The following is a 17,768-nucleotide window of genomic DNA, read 5'->3' on the forward strand; positions in this document are numbered from 1 at the left end:
CTTCTAGGAATCTACCCAAAGAAAACAAAATCCCTGATTCAAAAAGATATATGGACCCCTATGTTTATCACTGCATTATTTTCAATAGCCAAGACATGTAAACAGCCAAAATGTCCATCAACAGATGAATGGATAAAGATGATGTGGTTCATATACAATAAAATACTATTTAGCCATAAAAAAAGAAAGAAATCCTGCCATTTTTGAGAACATGGATGGACTCAGAGGGTATTATGCTAGGTGAAATAAGCCAGGTGAGGAAAGACAAATACCGTATGATCTCACTTATTTGTGGAATCTAAAAACAAAACAAAATGAAGAAAACAGCAGTAGACTCATAGACACTGAGAAGTGACTGGTGGTTACCAAAGAGGAGGGATTGGGGTGGGGAGGTGAAATAGATGAAGGTGATAAAGCAGCACAAAATTTCAATCATAATATAAATTATTTATGGGGATGGAAGTGCAGCATGGAGAATATAGTCAATAGTTCTGGAATACCTTCCTATGTTGGCAGATAGCAACCACACTAGTTGGGGCAAGGATTTCATTATGTGGGTAATGTTAAATCACTGTGTTGTATACTTGAAACAAATATAAGATTGTATAACAACTCTACTTCAACTTTTTAAAAAATCAATGTGTGATAATTGCACCTGACAAGAGGAATAGGGGTGTGAAGGGCAGTTATGAGAAGCTCATTGCTTTTAATTAGAAACTACATTGTGACTGAAGCAGAAGCAAGCAAATATCTTTGAAAGACTGAATTTTAGATCAAATTCCCCACATACACTTTCCCATACATAATATACTTTGGGGGTATAGACCATGTTCTTGATATAGCAAAATCAGCACTGCAGAAGGGGAAAGCCCCTAAGTAACAGGAAGACACTAAGGAAGATGAGCAAGAGCCCTTAAAGAATGGCACAGATGAAGAATAAAGCAAGAGAGAGAGGATTAAAGATGGCAGCATGAGAGGTGAGAGAGAGGCTTCCTCCTAAAATACGAAAATATAATTAATACGACTAATCCTGAAAGAGCAACAGGAAAGAGGGCTGTGACAAACTTCTTACACCTGGAGAAAAGAATAAACCTCACGGAACAGGGTAATGTACCAAAGCCATGGCCCAGCTGGACTGAAGCCCTGCCCCCACCCCAGCTCACCATCAGGAGGAAGAGAAATGGAGCAGAGAGAGAGGGTATAGAGGCTTGGGACTGCTGAATATCTAACTCTGGAGATCTGCTCTGGGAGTATAAACCTACATTTCATGGTGCTTTCATGGTACTCTCATGATTAGGGGGTTGGAAAGCTAAGACAGGCAGAATTCCTAGAGAGACTGAGATTCCAGCCCACTTGTGGAAAGCAGGGATCCATATCCAGCTGCTCTAAGACAAAAGAAAGGTGGAGTCTGAGAGACTTCCTAACAGCAAGAGGGCTGCTGAAGGGGCAAGGATTGCACAGAGCTTACTGATCAGGAGGAAGAACAGGTAGAAAAAATTGTCCGGGTACACTCTGCCCAGCAGGTTGGGGACTTTCTCGATCTTCAGGCAATCCAGTTCCCTGGCTGGCTACACAACTCCAAGGATCCCTTCCCTCCATGATACATAGCCTACTGTGCCTTTCTCCCAGCCAGACACACCTGGCTCCCAAACCAGCAAACCCTACCCTGGCATTAGGCCAGCCAGAGGGAAGCCCCATCTACAGAAACTACAAATGAAAAGCATGGAGGCTTATAACTCTGTGCCCAGCCCACTGGTTCTGGCAGTGGAGGCAGGCATAGCAGCTGGGAACCATGAAACAGCTCTTTCCTCCCCACCAGGCACCAATACCACTCCCCTGCAACCCCGGAAATTGCTTCAGGGGCTGAGCAGATCCAGAGAGTACAGCTTCTGGATACTATAGGGCACCATATACAAATATGAAATGCCAAAGAAACCTGGTTCAAAGTAAAATTATAAATACAACACCTGAGAAAGATTCAAATGAAATCGACATCATGAATCTTCCTGAAAGGGATTACAAAATAAAAATCACTAACATGCTCACAGAGGTACAGAAAAATATTCAAGAACTCAGGAATGAATTCCGGTCAGAGATCCAATCGTTGAAGAGCACAATGGAGGGTATTAAAAGCAGATTAGATATGCTGAAGGAGATGAAAAATGAAATAGAAATTAGAGAAGAGGAATACAAAGAAGCTGAGGCACAGAGGTAAAAAAGGATATTTAAGAATGAAAGAATATTGAAAGAACTGTGTGACCATCCAAATGGAACAATATTTGCATTATAGGGGTGCCAGAAGAAAAAGAGAGAGAGAAAAGGATAGAAAGTGTCTTTGAGGAAGTAATTGTTGAAAACTTCCCCAATCTGGGGAAGGAGTCTCTCAGGCCATGGAGGTGCACAGATCTCCCAACACAAGGAACCCAAGAAGACAACGCCAAGACATATAATAATTAAAATGGGAAAGATCAAGAATAAGGACAGACTGTTATAAGCAGCCAGAGAAAAAATAAGATCACATACAAACGAAAGCCCATCAGGCTAACATCAGACTTCTTAGCAGAAACCTTACAGGCCAGAAGGGAGTGGCATGATGTAATTAATGCAATGAAGCCGAAGGGCCTCAAACCAAGATTACTTTATCCAGCAAGATTATCATTTAAATTTGAAGGAGGGATTAAACAATTTCCAGATAAACAAAAGCTGAGAGAATTTACTTCCCACAAGCTATCTCTACAGTGTATTTTAGAGGGACTGCTACAGATGGAAGTGTTCCTAAGATTGAATAGCTGTCACCAGAGGTAATAAAAACACAGTAAAGAAAGTAGAATAGTTAATTACTAAACAAACATGAAATTAAATCAACTATCCCCTAAGTCAATCAAGGGATAGACAAACAGTACAGAATATGATACCTAATATATAAAGAATGGAGAAGAAAAAGGAGGAGAAAAAAAGAACCTTTAGATAGTGTTTGTAACAGCATATTAAATGAGTTAAGTTAGACTCTTAGATAGTAAGGAAGTTAACCTTGAACCCTTGGTAACCACAAATCTAAAGCACGCAATGGCAATAAGTACATACCTATCGATAATCACCCTAAATGTAAATGGACTAAATGCACCAATCGAAAGACAGAGAGTCACTGAATGGATAAAAAACAAGACCCATCTATATGCTTCCTACAAGAGACTCACTTTAAAAACATAAATAGACAAAAAGTTAAGGGATGGAAAAAGATATTTCATACAACTAACAGGGAGAAAAAAGCAGGAGTTGCAGTACTTGTATCAGACAAAATAGACTTCAAAACAAAGAAAGTCACAAGAGACAAAGAAAGGACATTACATAATGATTTAGGGATCAATCCCACAAGAAAATATAACCATTATAAATATCTATGAGCCCAACACAGGAGCACCTACATATGTGAAACAAATACTAACTGAATTAAAAGGGGAAATAGAATGCAATGCATTCATTCTAGAAGACTTCAACACTCCACTCACTCTGAAGGACAGATCAACCAGGCAGAAAATAAGTAAGGAGACAGAGGCACTGAACAACATATCAGAACAAATGGACCTAACAGACATCTACAGAACTCTACACCCAAAAGCAGCAAAATACACATTCTTCTCAAGTGCACATGGAACATTTTCAAGAATAGATCATATACTAGGCAACAGAAAGAGCCTCAGTAAATTCAGAAAGATTGAAATTGTACCAACCAGTTCCTCAGGCCACAAAAGTATGAAACTAGAAATAAATTATGCAAAGAAAATGAAAAATCCCACAAACACATGGAGGCTTCACAACATGCTCCTAAATAACCAATGGATCAATGACCAAATAAAAACAGAGATCAAGCAATATATGGAGACAAATGACAACAATAATTAAACATCGCAAAATCTGTGGGACATGGCAACGGCCATGATAAAAGGAAAGTATATTGCAATACAGGCCTACCTCAGGAAAGAACAATCCCATATGAACACTCTAAACTCACAATTAACAAAACTAGAAAAAGACAAATAAATGAGGCCCAAAGTCAGTAGAAGGAGGGACATACTAAAGATTAGAGCAGAAATAAATAAAATCAAGAAGAATAAAACAATGGAATCAATGAAAGCAAGAGCTGATTCTTTGAGAAAATAAACAAAACAGGTAAACACCCAGAGAGACTTATCACGAAAAAAAAAGAGTCTACACACATAAACAGAATCAGAAATGAGAAAGGAAAAATCACTACAGACATAACAGAAACACAAAGAATTATTAGAGAATACTATGAAAAATTATATGTCAACAAACTGGTAACGTAGAAGAAATGGACAGCTTTCTAGAAAAATACAACCTTCCAAGGGTGACCCAGAAAGAAACAGAAAATCTGAATGAATGGACCAATTACCAGCAACAAAATTGAATTGGTAATAAAAAACTACCTAAGAACAACCTCCTGGACCAGATGGCTTCACTACTGAATTTTATCAAACATTTAGTTAAGACCTAATACCCATCCTCCTTAAACTTTTCTGAACAGTAGAAGAAGAGGAAATACTTCCAAACTCATTCTATGAGGCAGCATCACTCTAATACCAAAACCAGGCAAAGACACCACAAAAAAAGAAAATTACAGACCAATATCCCTGATGAACATAGATGCAAAAATACTCAACAAAATATTAGCAAACCGAATTCAAAAATACATCAAAAAGATCATCCATCATGATCAAGTAGGATTTGTTCCAGGGATGCAAGAATGGTACAACATCAAAAATCCATCAACATCATCCACCAGATCAACAAAAAGAAGGACAAAAATCACATGATCATCTCCATAGATGTTAGAAAAGCATTTGACAACTTCAACATCCATTCATGATAAAAACTCTCAACAAAATGGGTGTAAAGGGCAAGTACCTCAATATACTAAAGGCCATATATGACAAACCCACAGCCAACATTATACTTCACAGCGAGAAGCTGAAAGCTTTTTCTTTAAGATCAGGAACAAGACAAGGATGCCCACTCTCCCAGTTCTATTCAACATAGTACTGGAGGTCCTAGCCATAGCAATCAGACAGCACAAAGAAATAAAACACATCCAGATTGGCAAGGAAGAAGTTAAACTGTCCCTGTTTGCAGATGACATGATATTGTACATAAAAATCCCTAAAGAATCCACTCCAAAACTACTAGATCTAATATCTGAATTCAGCAAAGTTGCAGGATGCAAAATTAATACATAGAAATCTGTTGCTTTTCTATACACTAACAATGAACTAGCAGAAAGAGAAATCAGGAAAACAATTCCCTTCACAGTTGCATCAAAAAGAATAAAATACCTAGGAATAAACCTAACCAAGGAAGTGAAAGACCTGTACTCTGAAAACTACAAGACACTCATGAGAGAAATTATAGAAGACACCAATAAATAGAAACACATCCTGTGCTCACGGATAGGAAGAATTAATATTGTCAAAATGGCCATCCTACCTAAAGCAATCAACAGATTCAATGCAATTCCTATCAAAATACCAAGAGCATTCTTCAATAAACAAGAGAAAATCATTCTAAAATTTATATGGAACCACAAAAGACCCCAAATAGGGCAAGCAATCCTGAGAAGGAAGAATAAAGCTGAGGGGATTATGCTCCCCAACTTCAAGCTCTACTACAAAGCCACAGTAATCAAGACAATTTGGTAGGCACAAGAATAGAACCATACACCAATGGAACAGACTAGAGAGCCCTGATATAAACCCAACCATATATGGTCAATTAATATATGATAAAGGAGCCATCAACATACAATGGGGAAATGACAGCTTCTTCAACAGCTGGTGTTGGCAAAACCGGACAGCTACATGCAAGAGAATGAAACTGGATTATTGTTTAACCCCATACACAAAAGTAAACTCAAAATGGATCAAAGACCTTAATGTAAGTCATGAAACCATAAAACTCTTAGAAGACAACATAGGCAAAAATCTCCTAAATATAAGCATGAGCAACTTCTTCCTGAACGCATCTCCTTGAGTGAGGGAAACAAAAGCAAAAATGAACACATGGGACTACATCAAACTAAAAAGTTTCTGTACAGCAAAGGACACCATCAACAGAACAAAAAGGCATCCTATAGTATGGGAGAATATATTTGTAATTGATATATCTGACAGGGGGTTAACATCCAAAATATATAAAGAACTCACATGCCTCAACACCCAAAAAGCAAAGCAAATAACCCGATTGAAAAATGGGCAGAAGATATGAAGAGACAATTCTCCAAAGAAGAAGTTCAGATGATTTCCCTCGTTTGTGGAGTATAACAACAAAGCAAAATTGAAGGATCAAAATAGCAGCAGACTCACAGACTCCAAGAAGGGACTAGTGGTTACCAAAGGGGAGGGGTGTGGGAGGGTGGGTGGGGAGGGAGGGAGAAGGGGATTGAGGAGTATTATATTTAGTACACATAGTGTGGGGGGTCATGGGGAAAACAGTGTAGCACAGAGAAGGCAAACAGTGGATCTGTGGCATCTTACTACACTGATGGACAGTGACTGCATTGGGGTATGGGGACTTGATAATAAGGATGAATATGGTAACCACATTGTTTTTTCATGTGAAATCTTCATAAGAGTGTATATCAATAATCCCTTAAAAAAAAAAGAATGGCACAGATATTTTATCCTTAATGGATGTGTTAGGAAGAACTGATATGCAGATACAGTTTTTTTTTTAATGGTATAGCTCTCTGGTATTACAAGCCCAGAGAAACACTTCCAGAACATATCCTTTTGTGAAATAATGGGATTTTCTGGGGTGTATAGCCTTTAGGGGGCCAAGATTAGACATAAGACTTTCTGGCATAAAATTAACTAACTCTATGGCATCTAATAAAAATCTATTTAGTCATATGAAATGTAGAAAAATATTTTTATCAACATAACTATGTCTTATTTGAAACATTACATTGAATAAAATATATATTGACTTTAACTGTAAACATTAAAAAGATATATACAAACTATTCTGAAAATTACTCTTAGATGATAAAATGCAAAACTCCTTCAGAGGGATCAGAAAAATCACTGAAATTAAATTTCATGCTTTAATGTTAGGAACCTTACTAAAACAGAACACAAAAATATCCAGAATTTCTAATTCTGCTCAGGCACGGGCTGAAAATGAATTGTTTAAATGCTTCTTTTTACACAGTGAGGACTTTCTAGGTATTTGCTAAAAACATACCTACAGCAAAGAAACTGTAACTATATTATATAGTTCTCAAAGCCAAGTTTGAAAAAAAATCAATTCTTCCATAAATTACAGTATTTAAAATACACACCTCATTCTCACTGAAAAATTACTTCGTCTTTTAGAGAATATTTTGATGAAATTTGCAACGTTTGGATTATCTGGTTCAAAAGACTCTGCACCTGGGCACGGCAGTTAAAAAACGTGCACAGGGAGTTTAGTGTACACCAGTGTGACGTGAAGGAGACTGAGGACTGTCTGCCTCTGCTTCAGCCATCACAAAACAAAAACAAAACCTTAAAACACCCCATGTGGCCAATAATGTTTGAAAGCCATATGCAGCTGCCCAAGCTGCCAGATTGCAGCTCAGATATTTAGAAAAACAGTAGCCAGGGCAGATCTCAACCAAAAATGTGAACTTAGCAACAGCAGATGCCAATACATTCCAACACTCACAGCGTGAATAGAATAATTTCCATGAGCAAGCTTCAGTTCATAACTTTTACTTATGCAGTGTAAGGTATAAATGAGTGCAACAGAGACCCAGGAGCTTGTTGATTATTAACATTGGCCACGTGTCCTTCAAAACGAGATATTTCTACCTCTAGGTTGGGAGGGGAGAATCTCAATTCTGACAGAATCTCAATTCTGACTGTCCAAGGGCCTCAGGTACACGGAGAACCAGTCTGTCTAAGCCTCGCCAGCCACCGAAGGCCTCTTTACTCAGAGGAGGTAAACTGTTTCCAGGTCCCACAAGGGATCTGCGTGCACATCCTGCGACCCGTTGGAATATCAGGGTCAGCCTGTCATGAGCGAGAGAATTTACCGAGAAACTGATGAGAAGCGATGCCCAGCAAAGTGCATTGGTAATTTAACTTCTTTATCGTTAAAGGCAGAAAGGAAAAAAGACAAAGCATGTGGAAATGACAGAGAGAGAAACAGAGCAAGAGGCAACAGGCAAGACCTTACCCGAGACCACCGAGACCGTCCATCGTGAGGAAGAACTGAAGCGATCCATAGGTTCCTGAAAAACCTGAGGAACAGCAAGAGGAGGTTCCAAGCACTCGAGAGACGAGCTCTGGGTGTTCACGTGAGCTGACTGCAGAATGGATACTACGGACTTCCTTTCCAACTGACCGTTCCACAGAGACTCAGAAAAGGAGCTATTGTTCTGATAACTAATCTAGAAATCCATACTGAACTTTCTGTGTGTATAGTCTGATCTGATTGGGATTCCTTTTAAATAATCATTTGTTAAATAGTATTTTCCACGCTATCTCCTTAAGATCAGATGTTGAATATAATGCTCACCGTCTGAAGCAAATATTTGCGATGCATCTTTAAACATGCAGACTTCCATGTTTTCTGATACTGGATTCCTCATACTTCTAAAATACTGAAACATATTATTTTCTTGTGCTTTGCCAAAAAAGCCTAAATTTAGATTCTTTAACTGAAAAGAACCTAATTTGTTTTTAGTTTGACTCTTTTGATATAGATGAATCACTCATTAATAATAACTAGATGAATAAAACCAGTTAATCCATATTATATATATAGTATGCTACACAATCTGTCAGTATTATAACAATAATAGTTAACATCTATTGACAATTTGTTATGTGGCAGACACTATAGTAAGGGCTGTCCATGGATCGTTTCACCATTTCGCTTAATATTCTCCAAAATCTATGAGGTAGATACCGTTATCCTCTTTCGGTTGCACTAAATAGGGCTCAGAGAAGTAACTTACAAAAGGCACTAAAACTATTAAGTGGTACAGTGGTGACTTAAACCCAAGTTCAAATTTATATTCTCTCTGTATATCTCTCTGTATCATGCTATGCCTAATTGTATATAAAACAGACAAAGCACACTTCAGCTGAGCAGTAAGGAAGGATACTAATGGATCTAAGGTTTTATAAAAATATAATTTGTAATCAAGGAAAGCTAAACAATCTTTATATTTTAATATATTTGTCAAATTTTCTTCCTGCAAGATCTACAAGCCTATTTATCATTTTTAAAAAGCAATATTCTATCATGAATGTTTCACCTATGCAAACTCAAAAATCGTGAACATGTTTGTGAACCGTGCTGTTGACTCTGCAAGAAGTTTAAGTAGGAGGAAAAGCCAAACCAAATCCTGAAATCCATGAAAGTTAGATAAAACAACTTCAAAGTTTTAAGAAATTCTGTTGCAGATGGTTCTTTTAAAAGAAATATGGTGACAAAGTTAAGGATCAATTTTCATAGCTTGTTGTATGACCAGATGTGAAATCTCACCTTTATTGCAGATGCCAACCTAACACGGCATAGATAAACTTTTCCATATAATATGAACAGTAGCACAGAACCTAAAATTCAAACTGGAAAGCCTTAGTTTGGTTGTACCCAAGTGACCTATTCAGATGTCCCAAGAATCACAGAACATACCCTAATACTAAATGCTTAGATATAATTTAATTATATATTTATCCTCACTAAATTTATGAATAGATGCTGCTCAGTATATCCCTTGGTAATGAAATTTTCCATCACTACTCCATTAAATAAGACTTGAGACTTTGTATTATGATTAAATAAGTGCCTTCTCTAAAATAATATTGTCTAAATAGCTCCTTTAAAGATTAACAGTCTATAACACAGCAATTTCCATATAATTGCTTAGCAAACATAAAGTCAACATTCTAAAACAGTATGCCTTTAGAAAACAGTATTTTCTATTGCTAGGAAAAAAAATACATAGAAATGGTTTTTCCTACAGATTCTGAAGTCAATGATGTGCGTCAGTCTAAATTTGAAAGTGTTGTGAGAAGTTAATGACTACATTGTGATCATGAAGTGACATTCTGTAAGATTTGAAGCCCCTTTTGGTTTGTCTCTTCTTTGACATCAGCTAGAGACCTGAGATTCCACTTATTCTAACCGAGTACACATCTATGATAATTTCACTTCAACTGGAAGAAATACTTATCTTATAAATAAAATATTAAAGAAATTCTTGAGTAGGTAGATCACCTGAGCATATTTTATTCTCTTGGAACATGAATGGGTGGATGGCAAGGATTGTACTTCATAGCAGAATCAGTGGAAACTTGAAAGGAGGCGCATTTGAACAAAAGGTTTGTTAAAACTTTGTATGTGATATAAAGGCAATAAGGTATCAGATAAAACAATAATATTCCATCTTTTTTAAAAAATACAATTCTTTTTTACTCATCCATACAGATTAAATATCACCAAAATGCCATCGTCATAGACACAAAATTAACTGTGTTTCTATACTGAGCACTTATTTTTGGCTTTCCTGTCAGTTTCCCATTAAATGGAGAAAGACCAATCATTGCTACTGAACTGATTCCTAAGGACCTATTTTTAAATCATGTTCTTGCATAAATTTTATTCTAAAGGGTAGTCATAAGGTAGTTTTATAAAAGAAAAAATCACTATTTTGGTACCAAAGGGAATGCGGCATCTAATTTTAATTTGCATAATACATATTCCAAATAACTATCAAAAATATTAAATTTGTGTAATAAATATCTCCCAAAGTGTAAATACCACAGAATATAAAGAAGAAGGCAAAATTAACTAACATGGGATTACACTTCTAAAAGAAAATGAATGAACTGTGTAATCTTGAGCTATAATGACCTCACAGGAAACCTGTTTTCACAAAATGTTTCTCCTATACAAGAGACATGGCAAATTTGAAAAGATAAGTTAAATGAATTAAGTTACACTTTACAAATGTGGGCACTGGGTAACTAAAATATATTAAGCTGCCATTGCTTGAAAACCGAAAGGTATTGAAAACTGCAATACACTAAATAGGTCAATTTTCACTAAGATTTTCTTTTAGGAAAACTATTGTGGATACAATTTATTTCATTTCAAAATAAAATTCTGAAGGCAAAAAAATCCCATGGTATTTTATAAAACTAAGTCCGCAATAAAAGAACAGATTGGCTGTTACGCAGAAAAGAATTGTGTAGAAAGAATGGTTGTTGTGCAGAAAATGGAATAAAGGTGGCCGAAAACCAGTTTTAGGGAACCAGTCCTAACATTAAGCATCCTCAGAGCTTCTGCTTTTCTAGCTAATTTATTCCTTTAAAACTCAGTGACTAAATCTATCTATCATAAGTGATGTTATGGGTTAAATTTTACTATGCTATAAAAACACACGTTAAATTTCCATATGCAAATCGTTCATGAAATTTCCAATTTTCACTCTTCGAAAATTTCAGATTTTAGCTATTGGAAAATGAAGAGATGCAAGTACGTGCCCAACGAAAGCAATAGCAACAAACGAGGAAGTACCAAATGCTAAAAGCTACAACCCCATGGAGAAATACATAAACACCAATAAAGCAAATAAAGGGGATAAAGCATCTTCCAGAGATGTGACCATATATACAGGCTATTGCTCAAAGCTGAGAGTCACAGTAAGAAGAAAATCTCAGACAGGCCTTAGCTCTCATAAGAACAGCATCTCCTCCATCAACCTCCTGTCCATAACAGGTCCCTGCTATCATTTGCAAACAAACACAAAGATTCAGAGAGAATAACAGAACCACAGCCCCAGTCTGTAAATCGGCACCTGTGATATGTGACTATCTTCATGACAGCACATCTTACCTCATAAGACCAGACACACTGAGTCCCACCGAAACGTCGGACACATCTTCCCACTTCCACGTCCTCGTGAGTTGTGTACATTTCTCTGAGGCATTCACCAATATGCGGCGCCATCCTCCTGAGAACCTCTCGACTGAAGATCATGCCAGGTCCTCCCATGCAGAAATTCTCCCCAGGCTCCAGCCCCAGCTTTCCAAGTTCTTCAATATTCCCCAGGCCAGTCTGGCCCAGGTAGAGGGGCTTGCTGCTATTCAGTGATCTAAGAAACTCTTCTAACTTATCACCTACAAAGGAAAAAACAACAATCATTCCTTTTCCTAATTTCAAAATCACTTATACAAAGCAAGAGACAGAACTTCCAATACTGTGTGTAAACTTCCCGCAAGTCTATTATGTAAAAAATACGAATTGATTGTTCTTAATGAAATCATGAAAAATGTTACCAACCTTCCAGTCAAGGTCACTGAAAAACCTGAATAAATCTAACAATCATCAGACTCTTTTTGGAAAAGGTGAGACAATCACAAGGAGAATAAAAATATATTTCTTAGCATGTTTGCAGTAATGGTAAAATTCTCAAAAACATAATCTTAAGTGCTTACACATAGCATTGATTGGCGGATTGTTGATTTCCAATAATTATTTTTTCCTGATAATTTAGTTCAGTGTTTTGTCCTTTCCTAAACTTCACTCACATACAACCCAAAAGTTATGTAAACACATACCTACACACACAAAGAGAGACTGTATCAAAGTAGTCTGATATTTAACCTTGAAACTTTGGAAAGCTCCCTTTGGAAAAAAACAAACATTTGTTAAAAATTTAATAATATAGTTGGTCTCCTTACAGTTTGTAAAGTCATCAGGGAAAAAAATTTTTTAAGTAAAATTCTGTAGCTAACAGAGTTCAAAAGCATTTAGTAGTCTACAAAGTGATGCGCTACAATAAGTAGTCACCTTCATTATATTCCTAATCAGCATCTTTACTACCATTTTTGACGAACAGGCATCTGCAGCTACTTATCTTGATTCCCATGCCACGCCCCTTGGATCTCAGTGAGTTTCAGCTGACTATTACTAGGCTCTTAATAGAAAACACATTTCATTCTTAATAGAAATGGAAAGAATATGGCATTTCAGTGTTCTGAAGGACAATCTTTCCAGGCATTAAGAGAAATGACAGTTGAAGATGCTGCTAATGCAATTTAGAAATTCTCTAAGTGTGGCAAACTTCTGCCAGCAAACCTTTCTGATTTAATCAGACAGAAAACAAGGGGACTCTAAGATAGTTGGTCAATCACAGACTTACAGGGATATCTCTATCTATGAGACAGTGTGTTCAACAGAGATGCAATTATTTCTTTACTTTCGTATGGAATTATCTATTTTTTATCAAGTTATCAGTAAATCCTTCCTATGCCAATATACCATAGGGTGATCTCACTCCTCCCATTCCAAACCCGAGAAATCTCCTATTACGTCTGCCCTTAATCCTTGCGCCAAAACGGTATAGATTTTTGTTTTTACTGAGTCCTGTGAAAGATACTACTTGAGTCAGGAGGAAGCAATGAGGCTGCAAGCAGAGATCCATCAACTAAGGAAGTGCTGCTCCCTTTGACCAACAAGCTAGGAAATGTGGGAACACAGGGACACCTCGTTTGAGACAACCCTGCTCCTTCCCTCGCGCCCCTTTCCATCTCCGCAACCGGCTAGACTGGAAAGATTTTTCCTGTTCTAAGGCACTTCACCCCGCGGAATTTAGAAATTTCTGGCCAGAAGCCCCACACTCAGGGTGAAGGACCGCGCCTTTTTAAAAAACTGACAAAGTTCTTCTCATACTGTGTGGCTGCGCGTGGCTTTGGGAAGGACTTCCAGCCTCTGCTTATCGCCGCAGCCACCAAAATGGACTGGAAAGGATCCACACTGGTGTGTCCTAGCATAGCTGGGAGCTCCTAGGGCCTGATAATTCCAGGCGTGTTCCCTTCTTCCCCACCACCCAAGTCCTGACAACACGGCCACCCCCGCGGGATTTCACTGAGGTGGGGCGAGGGGAGGGAGACAGCTCGGTGCCGCCTGGGGCGGCCGGCAGGAGCTGCGCGTTGGGCGGTGGGGGGGGCTCCAGGACTCCCAGAGCGGGGTGGGTCCCCGAAAGGGACGGAAACGCACAGGGAAGGGTCCAGGACAGCGAACACGATTCCCTAATCTCACTACTCCGAAGCTGCGCTACAGCCATTAGAACAAAAGGGCAGTGGAATAAGGCACCACCGCGGATCTCCAGCCTGGCTTTCACCCGCGCCCCGGGGCTCCCCTTCCTTCACCGAGGACACGCCCCTCTTGACCATTCTGAGCAACTACCGCCACCGGGGGCTTTCGGAGCAGGGCAGAGTGCAAACGGCCTTCGGTTTGACCCGGAAGCCCCTTCCCTCACCTCTCCTACATGGAAAAGAGTAGGGGGCAAGCGCTGGGCGCAAAACAAGAGAAGCAAAAATGAGGAGGGATAATAAAGCCGGGCAGGTGTGAGGAGGGTCCAGACTGCAGGAGAGGAGGAGGAGCGGACTAGGAATGGTGGGCGGGTGCGAGGGGTGGGCACCACGGACCGGGGGCTGCGGGGGTCCGGAGCACGTGCTGGCAGCGAAGCAGAGAGGGGCTGGGCACGGACTGGGGCTGGTTCCAGAGGAGGGAGCCAGGGAGGCGGGCAGATGGGACAGCGGCGCTGGGAGGTCACCTTTGATGTAGACGTCGTCGTCGGCGCGCATGAACCACTCGTACTTGTCCAGGTAATGGTCGTGCATGTACTTGATCATCATGAAGGACTTTTTCTGGGGAGGATAGGAGTCGTCCACCCCCGGTAGCGCGATGACAGGCAGGGGTGGCGGGGGCTGGCCGAGTCCGGCGTTGGGGGGCTGCTGGCTGGAAAAGAACTCCACGCGGCCGGGGATGAAGCGCGCCCAGGTCCGCTGCGCCGCCAGCGCGCGGCTGCCCAGGTACTTCTGGGCGGTCATCACCCCCACGTACAGGAAATCCCGGGGCCGGGAGCTCGGGGCGGCGGCGCCCCCGTCCCCGCTGCCGTTGTTGCTCCCTGGCCGGCCGCCTCTCCGCTGCCCAGCCGCGCCCCCGTCCTCCTCCTCGGGTTCCCCCTCGGCCGCTGGGGCGCCGGGAAGCGCCGTCGCGCCCTCGGGCTCGCGTCCGCGCCGCCGCTGCTGCTGCGGCGGAGGTGGCTGCTGCCAGGGGCTGCCCCGAAAGCTGGTGACCCCGGGCGCTGCCTCGGGGGGCGGCGGCCCCTGGAGCTCCTGGCGTGCGGGGGGCGGCGACAGGCCGGGCCGCGGCCGGGGCTGAGGCTGGGGGAGCAGCTGCTGCGCGCCGGGGCCAGCGGCCGCGCGGCCGTAGTAGGAGCAGAGGCTGGAGCCGCGTCTCTTCCTCTCGCTCAGCTCGGCCACCCGGGGGGCGATGAGCCAGGACGCGGCGGTGAAGCCCAGCACCAGCCCCAGCGCCACGCTCACCCATGGGCGGCGGGAGCGCACGGCCATCGCGGCCGCCCCGGCGCGGACGCTGGCTGAGCGGCCGCGGCGCCGCGCGCGGGTCGCCCGGCTGCCCCCGCCCCTCCTCCGCCTCGGCGCCCCCAGCCGGGGTCGCTGCCCGCCGCCCAGGCGCCGACGCCGGCTTGGGGTCGGAGCGCCCCGGGCGCCCGGCCAGCGGCGGGTGGCAGCTGCCGGCCGCGCTGTCCGCTCCGCTCGGGGTCGGCGCTCCGAGCGAGGGACGGGAGTGAAACTTCTCACGGCAGCGGCGGCGCTGGCGGCGGCTGCGAGCGGAGCTGCGGGAGGAGCAGGAGGTGGAGCGCGGCGGCGGCAGCGCGTCCGCTCCTGGGCTGCCACCCTGTCACTGGCGCGCCTGGCCCCTCCTCCTCCAGCCCCCCCGAGCCCCGCCCTCGCTCCCTGCTCCCCGCCTCCCGGCCCCCCACCCGCCGCCGCCGGGCTCGGCGCTGGCCCCGCGGAGGAGCCGCCGCACCGCGCCGCCGGCCGGGGAAGGCGCGGGCCGCGGTATTTCCCGAGCACCCGCCCTGGACGCCCCCCGCCCGCGCCCCGGTGCAGAGCCGGCCGCCTCTCCGGAAGGAAGCGAGCCCGGTCGGGCCGCCTCCGGCTTACCGCGCCGACGCCCCCTCGTCCCTCCTCCCACAGCCCCGGCTCTCCGTCCCATTTCCCGTCCCGTCCCGCCCCTCCGCCAGCTTCCCAACACCGCGTCCGGGGGCTGCGCTGCCCTTCGGCCGCACTGACCTCACCGCGGAGCTCGGGTCGCGCGCCCTGCAAGCGCCCGCACCTCCGGCCTCGCTAGCCGGCCCCGGCACACAGCCCGTCCCGTCCCGGCGTGACCCTTCCCCGTTGTGCCCCGCCCAGGGCCGCCGCGCTCCGCGCCTCGCCTTCTGCGTGCTTTTCGCGATTCTCACCCGGCTGGACTCCCCCGTCTTCTCTCTCCACAACGTGTCCTGCTCGGCGCGCAGGAAACCCTGTCCCAGCCTAGCACCTCTCCTGCCGGCCGGACTAACTCCCAGCCCCGACCTGCATCCGTCGCCGCTCCTCTCCAGCCCTACACAGAAGCACCACTGCCGCCTGGGGTCCCTCCTAAGAAAAGCTCGGGCGGATTGCAAGTACCAAGCTGAAGGGCTGGGCAGATCACGGTGAGAGGGAGCTCAGTCCCCTGAGAACATGAATTCCTGCTCCCCACCTGCCTACTGGCCTCCTCCTCCTGGTCTGCTGTCCAGAAGTGAACACCATGAACTGTGCTCACTCCTGATGGAGTCTGGCTCAGTAAGACTGCCAAATGGGGGGGAAAGGGAACACATTTTAGAGCCAATACCCAGAAGATTCAAACAAAGACAATTCTTATACCGACCCTGCCCCAAATAAATGAACTTAATCAGAAAATAAAAGAGAATATAATGTTTATTCTTGTCTACAGACCATTTTCTAAGGCAATGCCAGGAAATGTTTTACCTCTCCAATTAGGGAGGAAGAACCTCCCGCGACAGAACCTCAAAACAAGCTAAATTGTATTGGCCAAAATCATTAAAAGTTAGCTGATGAAGAAATGACCTGAGGACATGTGACATTTTGAGGAAAGGCACATTTTAAAACTTTCTCTCTAGAAGGTGTGGGTGTAACTATCGTCCGAGGTGCATTTGGAATGCCAAACCCTTTCCTCTTCTTCAAATTCCAGTCTTCTGTTTTGTCCATCAAAAGCAAAGGGATGGTATTGAATGGCATTAGACACAGGGCTTGATCCAGCAAGGGGCTGGCAGCGTCCCTGGAACAGTAGGCCTGCCCAGGGCGCTGGGAGGAGTGGTTCTTTCCACACCAGTCACTGGCTGGGCATGAGCACTTCTGACGAAATGTTTCATCTGCTGGACAATGAAGCTCCTTTTCCATGTCTAGTTCTTGCCCAGAAACACTTGGGAATACAGATTATAGAACTCTTTCTCAAAGTTTAATTTTAGTTAGAATACAAAACTAATCAAACGGGCACCTTCTGATTTAAAAATACATCTTTCCCAGGGACATTTTAAACTTTCTATAATAGTGCGATTCAATAGCCTAGTGCTATTGAGTAGCACTCTTCCTGTAATGGAAATTTTCTGTATCTGTGCTGTCCAGTAAGGCAGCCAATAGCCACATATGATTATTGAACACTTGAAATGTGGCTAGTATGATGGAGGAAATGACTTTTCAATTGTATTTAATTTTAGATAATTTTGATTTAAAGGGTCCCATGTGGCTAGGGGGCTGCCGTGTTGGACAGCACATTTTCAGAGGAAATCCCTAACTAGGGTCAGTTGTGAGGAGCAAATAGTCTACCTACGCACCAGCATACAC

General features: G+C 43.1%; 1 protein-coding gene across 1 annotated transcript in view; it reads right to left on the minus strand.

Annotated features, from left to right (window-relative positions):
- Window positions 1-15,797, minus strand: part of CHSY3 (chondroitin sulfate synthase 3) — a 288,086-nt gene extending 272,289 nt beyond the window's left edge. The window contains exons 1-2 of the mRNA XM_036902599.2: window positions 14,630-15,797; window positions 11,905-12,188 (exon numbers count right to left, since the gene is read on the minus strand). Coding sequence (XP_036758494.2) covers window positions 11,905-12,188; window positions 14,630-15,431 — 1,086 coding nt within the window. The 5' untranslated portion in view covers window positions 15,432-15,797. The remainder of the gene's footprint in view (window positions 1-11,904; window positions 12,189-14,629) is intronic.
- Between the last annotated feature and the right edge of the window lie 1,971 nt (window positions 15,798-17,768).

The sequence above is a fragment of the Manis pentadactyla genome, chromosome 13 (assembly GCF_030020395.1).
Source record: "Manis pentadactyla isolate mManPen7 chromosome 13, mManPen7.hap1, whole genome shotgun sequence".
In the NCBI taxonomy this organism is placed as follows: Eukaryota; Metazoa; Chordata; class Mammalia; order Pholidota; family Manidae; genus Manis; species Manis pentadactyla.